At 35.6% G+C, this 13,753-nt stretch overlaps 2 protein-coding genes across 4 annotated transcripts in view; both read right to left on the bottom strand.

The window, feature by feature from the left end:
- Positions 1-13,753, bottom strand: part of LOC309496074 (uncharacterized protein) — a 176,959-nt gene that overhangs the window by 43,442 nt on the left and 119,764 nt on the right. The window lies entirely within an intron of this gene.
- Positions 7,548-13,753, bottom strand: part of LOC309496041 (NLR family CARD domain-containing protein 3-like) — a 112,055-nt gene continuing 105,849 nt past the window's right edge. For all 3 annotated transcript variants that reach the window (XM_082165970.1, XM_082165972.1, XM_082165971.1), the window contains one exon: positions 7,548-9,885. In XM_082165970.1, the coding sequence (XP_082022096.1) occupies positions 9,350-9,885 (536 nt within the window). In that variant the 3' untranslated portion in view covers positions 7,548-9,349. The remainder of the gene's footprint in view (positions 9,886-13,753) is intronic.

Genomic DNA, 13,753 nt, shown 5'->3' with positions numbered 1-13,753 from the left:
ACAGAAACATGACAAGAACAAACCCAAAACGTGACAATAGGCTCGTTTTTTTCCTTATCAGTTTTTCAGAGACGAAATCTGATGATCTTACATGTGTTTTACATCACTCAATCCTGTTAAGTGTGTATTATTTTTGTGTATACACACAATAAAAACAAAGTGTTGTGCTTTTCGCCAAATAAAGAAAAATAAACATGATGCGAGTTCTGCTTTCTCTCTGTCAGTGAAGTCCATTCTGAAACACGTCCGAAAATGAACTGTAACTCAGCGAATACTCAGTCAAACAGGCATACAGACACACAGGCATGAAGCTTGAATTCTCTTCTTTTAAATGAAGTATTTTTTATAAAAAACAAATATTCACAGTTTATGTAATATGTATGAAAAGAGAGAGATGTCAGTCGTTCTCATATCATTAAATTTAATGTGACTCCGCCCACGGAGAGCGCGCGCTATTCAAACACAAATGTGAGGCGATCCCATACAGACCTGTGAAAGGAATGTGTGTGAATGAATGAACGCACAGATGCGTGCTGTTGTGTAGCTACTACAGCTGGCAAAAATACTGTTTAAAAATTAATCGTGTTTTTGTGTGTGTGTGAATGAATGAACAGTTTTTACCAAACTCTATTGCTATACTGAGATGAGTAAAAATCGACTACAAAATCGGATAGATTATAAAGTTTTTACTGTAAAATACTACCACATCAAATAAGCTTATAATGTTGCCAATTTCTGCTCATATGAATTGAATTACGTATGATAAAATGTATACTTTAGTTTTTACAAAGAAAGATTACACTGGAAATATTGTTACAATTTTAAATGTTGTTGTAATTGTATAACCTTTTTAATAAAAAAAATAAAATAAATATATATATACACTCACCTAAAGGATTATTAGGAACACCTGTTCAATTTCTCATTAATGCAATTATCTAATCAACCAATCACATGGCAGTTGCTTCAATGCATTTAGGGGTGTGGTCCTGGTCAAGACAATCTCCTGAACTCCAAACTGAGTGTCAGAATGGGAAAGAAAGGTGATTTAAGCAATTTTGAGCGTGGCATGGTTGTTGGTGCCAGACGGGCCGGTCTGATTATTTCACAATTTGCTCAGTTACTGGGATTTTCACGCACAACCATTTCTAGGGTTTACAAAGAATGGTGTGAAAAGGGAAAAACATCCAGTATGCGGCAGTCCTGTGGGCGAAAATGCCTTGTTGATGCTAGAGGTCAGAGGAGAATGGGCCGACTGATTCAAGCTGATAGAAGAGCAACTTTGAATGAAATAACCACTCGTTACAACCGAGGTATGCAGCAAAGCATTTGTGAAGCCACAACACGCACAACTTTGAGGCGGATGGGCTACAACAGCAGAAGACCCCACCGGGTACCACTCATCTCCACTACAAATAGGAAAAAGAGGCTACAATTTGCACGAGCTCACCAGAATTGGACAGTTGAAGACTGGAAAAATGTTGCCTGGTCTGATGAGTCTCGATTTCTGTTGAGACATTCAGATGGTAGAGTCAGAATTTGGCGTAAACAGAATGAGAACATGGATCCATCATGCCTTGTTACCACTGTGCAGGCTGGTGGTGGTGGTGTAATGGTGTGGGGGATGTTTTCTTGGCACACTTTAGGCCCCTTAGTGCCAATTGGGCATCGTTTAAATGCCACGGCCTACCTGAGCATTGTTTCTGACCATGTCCATCCCTTATTGACCACCATGTACCCATCCTCTGATGGCTACTTCCAGCAGGATAATGCACCATGTCACAAAGCTCAAATCATTTCAAATTGGTTTCTTGAACATGACAATGAGTTCACTGTACTAAAATGGCCCCCACAGTCACCAGATCTCAACCCAATAGAGCATCTTTGGGATGTGGTCGAACGGGAGCTTCGTGCCCTCAATGTGCATCCCACAAATCTCCATCAACTGCAAGATGCTATCCTATCAATATGGGCCAACATTTCTAAAGAATGCTTTCAGCACCTTGTTGAATCAATGCCACGTAGAATTAAGGCAGTTCTGAAGGCGAAAGGGGGTCAAACACAGTATTAGTATGGTGTTCCTAATAATCCTTTAGGTGAGTGAATATATATATATATATATATATATATATATATATATATATATATATATATATATATATATATATATATATATATATACACAAGGATAGATGTAAACAAAATCTTAAAAGGTCAATATAAGCCTTCTCTTTAAATAATTTTATTATGCTTTATTAGTGACACATTTGGGTAGAGAATATATTCCAAATCTGAAAATATAGTATGAGAACAATTAACTGCACAATTACTAGAAATGTTTACCTTGGATATTATACAATTTGCAAGCACAATTTGTGGAAAAAACAACAACAACTGTGAACCAATTATATATATATATATCACTGATTCTTGAGAGTCGGGACAAAACACGTTTTAAAAAACTTTTTTTTTTAAATACACACTATATCAATTAGAGTTATATGTTTCTGCAGAGAAAGGTCTTAGCTATTTAACCATGTAAAGGAACAGGTTCTAAATAAAAACACATTTTTAACAAATAAACATGTTTCCCTTCAGAACTGGATTTGTGTCAACTCCGTCAGACACACTAAAAAGTATACAATTTTAATTCTTCAAATACAACAAGAATCTAAAGTTCTGAAGTATATTGTAATAGTGTTTAGTTACTGTGATATGTAAACAAATTACAATATATAAACTTAAGTTGTGATGTCACACTATTCTGAAAACTCAGATTTCTAAATATTTGCATTTTCAAACTTTAATTTTAATTTCAATATTGTAAAAACAAATTCCTTAAATAAATAAAACATAAGAGGATGTAGATCAGATGGTCCTTTATTACAAAAACAACATAAACTGAAGGAAGAATATTTGTTTTTCCCCAAAAAATAACAAAAACATTCATACATCCAACGCTGTTGACGAAGATCTGACGGTGTTGACGAAAAACTGACGGTGTTGACGGAAAAACTGACGGTGTTGACGGAAAAACTGATGGTGTTGACAAAAAACTGACGGTGTTGACGGAAAAACTGACGGTGTTGACGGAAAAACTGACGGTGTTGACGGAAAAACTGATGGTGTTGACAAAAAATGTTTGAATGTTTTACCTCAGATTTTTGAGATGTTCACCTGTTTGTCATGATATGTTCTGACAATAAAGAGTAGTTTAAAACCACAACTAACGCTCTGTTTTCTACAACTTTCACTTAGGAGCAAAAATCTGCCTTTAAACTTGAAAGAAATAAAGATTTGACATTTATCGTGATAATTATCGATATCGACTGATATAAAAAAAAATTACCGTGATAATTTTTTTGGCCCATATCGCCCAGCCCTACACTGGCTTCTCATTTCTCTATCTTTGTCTCTACATATAAATATATATATTAAAGTGCTGGCAAAGTTACACGTTACACAATAATAAGCAGACCACTGCCTGCCCATTCTCTACAAGTCAGATGTGTATGGTTAAATAATGTAATGCATGCTATGTGTGTGCATTTATGTGTAAATAAAACCCTGAAATAACAGTTTAACCCTTCACTATATTCACAAATAATATTATATTTGCACATTAAGAGGTTATTGGTGGATTTGTCAACTCCGTCAGCTTACAGGTCAACTCCGTCAGACATAGAACCTGATGGAGTTGACGTCTGACGGAGTTGACGTAAGGGCATGTATTTTCCCGCCAAAACATGTATTGTACACTGCAGCTAGGTAGTTTTTCCTCAGTTGCTAGCTGTCCCAATAACCTCACTAAAATGCTTAAATTCAATCCACTATGGTTTAAAAAAAGTATCTTAACAAAAAGATGGTATTGACATGGTGCAGCTGTGACCATAGGAATATTGACATTGTTTGTCTAAAATATAAAAAAAATGTAAAACGCACCAGAGCATGTGTGGTAGTGCTGCATTCACCACAGGCAGGGAGATGAAAAGGGGTCCTCAGGGATATAGCTGACCATGCTATTTCCTGATTTAAAGAGCTTTATGAAAAAATCTGACGGAGTTGACAGAAACTGAGGACACAACTTTAATAGGCAGATTTTTATGGAAAATATTGTTTGATGTTCACTTCATGCATTGTTTTTTATATTTATACCCCTTATTTTTTATTTGATATATATGTTTTCACAATTGTAGAGCTTTTTTAAAGTTTTTTGGGATGGTTAATATTGTGACCTCTTGCTGAGGACAAGTGCAATAACATGGACCTTCTAACCACAGACCATACATTTAACCCCCTGAGGTCTACGGTATCGCCGGCGATACCAGCTCGCTTTTTTTTTATTAGTGTAAAAGAAACTCATAAATACTCTGTTGACTTTGATTTTCCATAGGAGTTTCATACATCAATCGATTCTGTTAAATGTGTATTATTTTTGTGTATACTCACAATAAAAACAAAGTGTTGTGCTTTTTGCCAAATAAAGAAAAATAAACACGAAGCGAGTTCTGCCTTCTCTCTGCCAGTGAAGTCCATTCTGAAACGCGTCCGAAAATTAACAATAACTCAGCGAATACTCAGTCAAACAGACATACAGGCACACAGGCATGAAGCTTGAATTATCTTCTTTTAAATGAAGTAATTTATATAAAAAGCTAATATTCTCATCTTGTGAAATCTGTATTAAAAGAGAGCGATTCCAGTCGAGCTCATCTCATCTCATTACGTTATAATCGGCCCCGCCCACGGAGAGCGCGCGCTATTCAAACGCAAATGGCTGAGGCAATCCTGTGAACGCCCCCATCAGCTCGAGAAAACACACAAGTTTATTTAGATCATTGTTTACACCGTCTTGCAGCGCTGTGAGGAATAATACTAATGGAAAATGTCCCTCAGAAGTGCGGGTATATCGAGGAGCGAGCTGAGGAATACTAGTAAGTTTTTTCCTTCTCACGTGAATTTCTTCACGTGGGTTTCTGTTTATGAATGAATGAACGGCACAGATGCGCGCTGTTTACCACAGCTGGCAAAGACAGTTTAAATTTAAATCGCGTGTGTGAATGAATGATGATGTTTTAGCAAACTGCATTGCTATACTGAGATAAGTAAACATCGACTGAATGTTGAAATAAAATGTAGGCTATTTGTATAAGCAACGTATTAAACTGCAAATTAACAATATGCCCTAATATTTCATGAAAACAACGTTACAGTCAGACGAAATATGAAAGACAACATTTTGTTGACCAGATTTGGGTACAGTTTTTACTGTAGAATATACTGCCACATCAAATAAGCTTTTGTTTAGCAATTTCTATATATAAAATACTATTTTTGTCAAAAATAAAGTCATCAACTAAGATGTTAGCTGTGCCAATGTTGGTTATATTCAAACTAATGAATACATAGATAAAATGTAGGCCTAATCATTTTTTTTACAAAGAAAGAGTACACTTGAAATATTGTTGAAATTGTAATTATTGTTGTAATTGTAACCGTTTTAATAAAATAGCAAAACATATTTACAAGATAGATGTAAGCAAAATCTTAAATGGTCAATATAAGTCTTCTTCTAAATATATCTTTTGTCATTGCATTGTGGCTCAGTCAGTGTCACACCTGAGTGAATGGCTAATTATGCAGAGTGGGTGTATTCTAAGGTGTAAACCACTCCTCGTTCACGCCCCCCTCGCATATTGGCTTTCCAAGCAAAACCTGTTTTACATCAATTTAAATCAATGTATGGTTTTATGTGAACGATAAAGCAAGACTATTTTCACATAATTTTGAAGAAAAAACTATAGGCGAGGACATCCATTAGTCAAAAGTCTTATTGCCAGATATTTAGTATGTGTTTTGTGGCCTTATTTCAAAAACTTTAATTTTTAGTTTTTTCGATAACCACGCATAAACATTATTCTCTCAAAAATGAAAACATGTACATACATGTGGCTCACATATTATTGTAGTCCTGTTTGTGCTATATAGAGTGAATTTACACCTTTGCCATTAATATGTTTATAAGCAACTGAAAAAAGCACAAATGTCAGAGCATGTCAGAACACCCCCAGGGCCCAAAAAAACGCTCAGACTCCAGAGGGTTAAACAAATTTTCCCCAAAAAGATAAAAAGGGTTATTCTAAAAATCAGATAGGTATATACAATTCCTTTAGATTTAACTTTGTATGTATGTCAATCATGATGAATTTCTTAATTTTTGCTATAAATTAGACTTTTCTATGTGGGACATGTTTTGTCCCGCCTCTCAAGAATCAGTGATATATATATTGTCCTTGCATTCTTTCTCGTGGCTCAGTGACACACCTGAATGAAAGGCTAATTAAGTATGCAGCCCATTGTCTCCTCAGGTGTGAACCACGCCCACCCGCATATTGCCTTTCCAAAAAAAAGTGTCTTACAAAATTTAAATCAATGTATTGTTTTATGTGAATGGTTAGGCAGGATGATTTTCACATCATTTTGAAGAAAAAACTCTAGGCAACAAAATGCATTATTCAGAAGTCTTGTGGACACATATTTAGTATGTGTTTTGTGGCCTTATTTCAGAAATTTTCATTTTTTGTTTTTTCAATAACCATGCATAAACATTATTTTCTCAAAAATACAAACATGTACATACATGTTTCTCACATATTATGGTAGCCCTGTTTGTGCTAAATAGAGTGTAATTACACCTTTGCCAATAATATGTTTATAAGCAACTGAAAAAAGCACAAATGTCAGGGCATGTCAGAACATCTCAAGGACCCCAAAAACACCTTAGACCCCAGAGGGATAAGAGTTGAAAACTTGTAGACTTTTTTTTTCTCTTCCACAAATACAACACAACAGTTACACCTTCTCAAATTCTTCATTGCAGGCGGACAAATCCTATCCTACAAATCACTAATTAACAAAACTCGTAAACACATTTCTCTCTGTGACTTCAACTTCACTGATACACATGTGTGGCTATTCTCTACAACTACACATTTCACTGTCACAGGCGTTCAGTGGATTTGCACCAAAAATACCTTCATAGTTTTTGTGCACAGTTGTAAATCTACGAATTGTGTTTTGCATTTGTGAAATGTATTTTACGAATATCTAAATTTATTTTGCGCATGTGAATTGCTTTTTGTGAATATTTTTTTTTCACGCACATTAATTTTTTGGTGTATGTGAATTAGGTTTCATGCATGTGAAATTGTCTACGCATGTGTGAATCATATTTTTGCATGAATTATATTTGAGACAATTCTGCCTCCATAACAAGAAGAAGAAGAATAAGATATCGTCATAGGTCACATGATAACGTCAACATGGCGGATGATGTCCGGATCGCATTCATACTTAACGAGATCTGGCTATATAGTACCTACTCTTTTAGCGCTCGTTCAGTAAGTACTTATTGAAATGAAGTCCCTCCTCATTGAGTATGCGGTTTGGGACGCAGCCCAAGAGTCCATGTGGTGTGAGAGTGTGACAGTGGGAAACTGTGTGTGGAAGAAGTAACAGATTTATTAGATAAAACTCATTTAATTCAATTCAATTCAATTCAATTCACATTTATTTGTATAACGTTTTTCACAATACATCATCATTTGAAAGATTTTTTTACAGAAAAGATTCTTTACAGAAAATGCATGAGTCCATATTACAATTTACAGTGATCTGATATCAGAGGAAACTGTCTAAGTTATGTATTTCAGAAATGCACATATACAAAATCACAGTTAACTAAAAATGTATGTAGATACAATGATATCATTGAAGTAATGAATACTTGTTTATTAACAAATGATTATGAGATTTAGAAAATTGTAGCATTGGTGCATGTTGATTCACTTTTACAGTGTTTTGACCAACATTAATGAAGGAAAACAACACATTTCACTCACAGTGTCAGATGTTGAACTGTGTTGAGTCCTGACTCTCTCTCTCTCTCTCTCTCTCTCTCTCTCTCTGTGTGTGTGTGTGTGTGTGTGTGTGTGTGTGTGTGTGTGTGTGTGTGTGTGTGTGTGTGTGTGTGTGTGTGTGTGTGTGTGTGTGTGTGTGTGTGTGTGTGTGTGTGTGTGTGTGTGTGTGTGATGAACTGAACTGAGAACAGAACTGAACAGAAGCAGGAGTGTACATAAATACACAGAGCAATAATCAGAAACAGAGGAATAAAGATCAAGAGGAAACTCAAATATGAACAAAAACAGCAAAACTAAACATAACCCTGACAACAACTATAATAATAACATGATAAATGCTGCAAATCAAATGATCACTACATACGTGACTGAAATACACACACACACACACACACACACACACACACACACACACACACACACACACACACACACACACACACACACACACACACACACACACACACACACACACACACACACACACACACACACACACACACACACACACACACACACACACACACACACACACACACACACAGGTTTCTATAGAGAATCATGAGATCCTTCATTCACAGGATATGAGTATTGATCAACAAACTGTGATATTGATTCATTCTCTTGAATATGTGTCTTAATTCCCTCGACTTTAACTTTCTGTTCCTGTATTTCTTTCATTGTTGCTTCTAACTTTAACCTCTTTGTCTTCTGACATCATCTTTAAATGTCTCTGTTTTATGATTTATTTATTGAATTTTCACAGCAACAGAGACAAACAATCAGAAAAGTAAAATAAATGAACAATCACACATCAAAAATAAAACAAAGATAATAATAAAAAGATGAACATCAATCCAGAAAACCCCACTAACAGGTTTAGTACAGTATACACTATATTACAGCAGAAGCGTCTTTAATAATACAGACATAACCCAAAGCAGAGGAATCATGTTTAATAACACACACATAACCCAAAGCAGAGGAATCATGTTTAATAACACACACATAACCCAAAGCAGAGGAATCATGTTTAATAATACACACATAACCCAAAGCAGAGGAATCATGTTTAATAATACACACATAACCCACAGCAGAGGAATCATGTTTAATAACACACACATAACCCAAAGCAGAGGAATCATGTTTAATAACACACACATAACCCAAAGCAGAGGAATCATGTTTAATAACACACACATAACCCAAAGCAGAGGAATCATGTTTTGAACAGATCTGAGAAGTTCAGATAAAACATGTCTTAAACTGAGTTTAGAGTTGAAAGTCTAGTTTTGCTACAGAAGTTCAGCTGTGTTATTAATGTAATGAAGAGACAATAAGAGACTCTAGAACATCTCACTGTCACTGATTTATCATGCAGCTCAAAGCATTATGGGTAGAGTCTCTCATCAGTCTATTCTCATTCATCAACACAGTTTCACTGATGATCCAGACCAAACCCTAAACCCAGGATAGAGTGTGTGTGTGAATGTGGTCTGGACTGTGTGGATGAGGCTCATTGTGTTAGAGACACTGTAGAAGGACAGAGTTCCTGCACTGTGATCCACATACACTCCTGTTCTACACACTCCTGTTCTCCTGCTGATGGGTTTTACAGGGAGATCAGTCTCTATGTTATTGTGTATGAATGAGTAACTGAAGAGAGAGCAGAACAAACTCCAGGACTGATCATTATATCCAAACCGACACTCTTTACCCGATCCCTTCCTGCTGATGCTCTTATATGACACTGATATATCCACATCTACACTCCACTCAATCTCCCAGTAACAGCGTCCACACACACTCTCTCTACACAACACCTGAGGATTATATCCATCAAATCTGTCTGGATGATCAGGATACGGCTGGACTGTGTCAGTGTCAGTAATCACTCTGTTCTCCTCAGATAGACGGAGGTGTTTATTCACTGTGTTCAGATCCAGAGTGAACTGATGAGAATCTGATGGAGAGAAAACACATCAGTGAATTACAGAAACTTTCTATCTTGAGTCTTCATTTCAGGTCTGACTAGTTCATTTAGGATTGTAAGCAACCAATGATAATAAAGCACTAAAGAAATATCATTCTGTCACAGCTTTTGTCCTGAATGAGGTTCTGACTGAAATCGCCACACTGAAAAAAATGTTATGTTGACTTTACTTAATTTTATGATGTCAAGGGGTTGCACGAAATAAATGTATCTAAATCCAGGGTCCGTGTACGTTTTGATAGTTTGTTTTCCAATTTGAAATGAAATAAGCAGAAACGAGAAAACGGCCCCTTTATTCGTTTTTTCGTTTTTTCAAAAAAACGAAAAAACGAGATTTCGGCTTGAGTTTTCGGTTTTTAGTTCACAGGCAAAAAACGAATAAATGACTTCAAAATTCGTTTTCCACATATGGGCGGCCTGACACGCCCCTTCCGCCGATTGGTCAAGCAAATCTGAGCATGTGACGTCATCAGTTGTCGCTCAGGTCAGGTCTGCTCAACAAAATAATAGTTCTCTACTATGGCTACAGATTCTTAAACTGTACAGGGCAGGTCCTATTGGGCTTTCTTCTGTGCAACTTTACACGTTTCACAGAAATCTTTACATCAGAAATATTAATTATTAGTCTGCCACCAGCCTGTTTTATGTAGCTGTGCGGAGTTAAATCTGCTGACAGCGCCGAGCGGGAGACGCTCACTGACCAATGTTCAGTCAGCAGTCAGAACTTTTCTGTTAGACGCTCCGTTTTGCCACGGGATGGTGATTGCAAATACTGTAATGCCAATCGGCTGAGGGTGGGTACCAATGATGGTGAAATACATTTTTACTGAAACTGTAATCATAGCCGCGACCCGCGAGAATGAGACAGATGATTGACAGGACGATAGCGGAGGCAATTAAAGGCGCAAGATAACTTCTGTTAACAAAAACATAAATAAAAAAAAGTTTAATATAAGTGACTTTGTCTTTGTTTTATTGTTTTTGTTGGTTTTAATCAAATCATTGTGAACCACAAACTGAACCTAAAGGGCAATTTCCAAATACATTTTATTTATTTGTTATAATATGGGTATTTTATAATACAGCATAAATAAAAACAAACACACGTAATATGTATGCCTATAGGCAAAACACCACAGTTTTTTGGTTTTGTTTGTGTGAACTTTTATCCCCAACCATATTTCTTCATGGGCTCCACGCCAGGGGTCACGCTCAGCACCCCTCACGACAACTGATGACGTCACATGCTCAGATTTGCTTGACCAATCGTCGGAAGGGGCGTGTCAGGCCGCCCACATGTGGAAAACGAATTTTGAAGTCATTTATTCGTTTTTTGCCTGTGAACTAAAAAACGAAAACTCAAGCCGAAATTTCGTTTTTTCGTTTTTTTGAAAAAACTTTCAAAAGTTTTCACAAGTTTTCTGGTTTCTGCTTATTTCATTTCAAATTGGAAAACAAACTATCAAAACGTACACAGACCATCCAGATATATTTTTTAAGTTGAGTGTACTTATATTTTGTAAATTGGTTGTGCTTATATTTAAATTTTTAATTTAAGTAATTTAAGTAATTTAAGTAATTTCAGATGAATTATATTCATAATTTTAGCTAAACTATTTTGAGTTGAATTTACAAAATTTTTTCAAGAATCAGCCTATGAATCCCAACAATGGTGACAATTATAAAGCATGTTGCAGTGCATTCTGGGTGCCACCAATCAAAACTCATTCATGGCTCCCATCATGCATTGCTGCATGAATAAATAATGCGCTTATGATCAGAGGTGATCTGTTTGTCACCATTGCTGAGATTCATACGCTAATTCTTGATGTCTGTGTGTGCCTACATAAAAAGAAAATGTTGAAGTTTTTTTTATTGATTTGATCATTTGGATTACATTGAAAATGCTAAAAATATTATGCTGTACAAGGCCAGTGCTGCTATAATTAATAAAGTAAACCTAACTCAGGGTTTACTTTATTAATTATAGCAGAAATTCTCAGAAATTGTGATCTATATGAATTCAATGATTCAGGTCAAATGATTGTGAAATAATGATTATGTTAAATCACAACCAACACCAACAGATCACCTTTTCTATTTGTTCATCTGGCTGTTATAACTCAGGTACAGCAGCCAAACAAAATCTAAAGTTCACGGTTTAAGGGTAAAGAGCCCAACTAAAACACACACTAATCCCCATAATGGTGACTTAAAATTACGGTTTTAACATTACGGTTTTGTCCTTCAGTGATTCTGCTGCAAAATGATGTCCAAAAGACGTCTTTTCAACGTCTTTGTCACAAAAGTCCGACGTCCACTGAGGAGCCAGAATGAACGTTTTTATGACGTCTTTTTTTGACGTGTTCTGCACGTCCGATATAGACGTTCATGGAACCTTCGTACAAGGTTAAAACTAGTTCAGATGTGGCCATTGTGGACATATTTCAACATCATTTATGGTCTCATTTAGACATAATTACTTTGACTATTGCTGTCAGATGATCTTAGTGAGAATTAACAGAGGTTTAGATGTTGATATTTGTTTAATTTGAAGTGTCACCATTGTGGTGATCAGTGTTTGCTTTAGTTGGGCTCTTGGTCCCTGGTCCTTTTACTTTATCTTTTATTTGACTGCTTTAACTGTGTATTTGTAAAACACAATTGTTGTGGCAGAGAAAGCCATTAATAAGTAAGATTAGCTGTTTTCAGCTTATTGATGATGAAATCATCACAAAAAAAAAGCATCTAATGTTGTCAGATGCTTTGGCATTCATAACCACCAACCTTGTGGAACTGCAATATTGGTTCCAAAAACATTAAAATGATCACTTATTTGAAGATGTATAAAAAGCATGTGCACATGATGTTTTGAACAAGTGTATCATGTAAACACACAGACATCAAGATTTTGCATATGATTCACAACAATGGTGACAATAAAAAATAAAAATAAAGCTTCATGCTGCAATGCATGATGGGTAGCTTTCATAGTACAAAACTCATCCTTAATTCCCAAGCTTTTTTGTTTTGATTGTGATTTGTTTTGATAGATGCTTTTTTGTGTGTTGATTTCATTATCATCATCAATAAGCTGAAAACGGCTGATCTTACTTATTATTGGCTTTCTCTGCCACAACAATTGTGTTTTACAAACACACAGTTAAAGCAGTAAAATAAAAGTTAAAGTAAAAGGAACGGGGACCAAGAGCCCAACTAAAGCAAACACTAATCACCAAAATGGTGACACTTCAAATTAAACAAATATCAACATCTAAACCTCTGTTAATTCTCACTAAGATCATCTGACAGCAATAGTCAAAGTAATTATGTCTAAATGAGACCATAAATGATGTTGAAATATGTCCACAATGGCCACATCTGAACTAGTTATAACCTTGTACGAAGGTTCCATGAACGTCTATATCGGACGTGCAGAACACGTCAAAAAAGACGTCATAAAAACGTTCATTCTGGCTCCTCAGTGGACGTCTTTTCAACGTCCGACTTTTGTGACAAAGACGTTGAAAAGACGTATTTTGGACATCATTTTGCTTAGTGGGTCAGGTGTCTTCAGTGTTGGCAATACAAGATAAAGAGTTCTTAATTCATCTTTGACGTCTGTCTGTTATTCAGATATTTTTGTTTCAACATTTTTAAAAGCTTAACTTTTAAGGAATTAATTTGATGAATTATTACTCAATTCTAATGTGTTAAATGTAATTAATAATATTGCTTGTAATCTGCACAATTTTATTGAGTAGATATAGCGTATTCATTTTACAGTGTATATGGAAATTAAATGAAACTTTTTTTTTTTATTACTTTTAATTTAATG

Source organism: Leuciscus leuciscus, assembly GCF_965113295.1.
Source record: "Leuciscus leuciscus genome assembly, chromosome: 4".
NCBI classification, from domain to species: Eukaryota; Metazoa; Chordata; class Actinopteri; order Cypriniformes; family Leuciscidae; genus Leuciscus; species Leuciscus leuciscus.
This window is presented reverse-complemented; position numbering and strand designations above follow the sequence as displayed.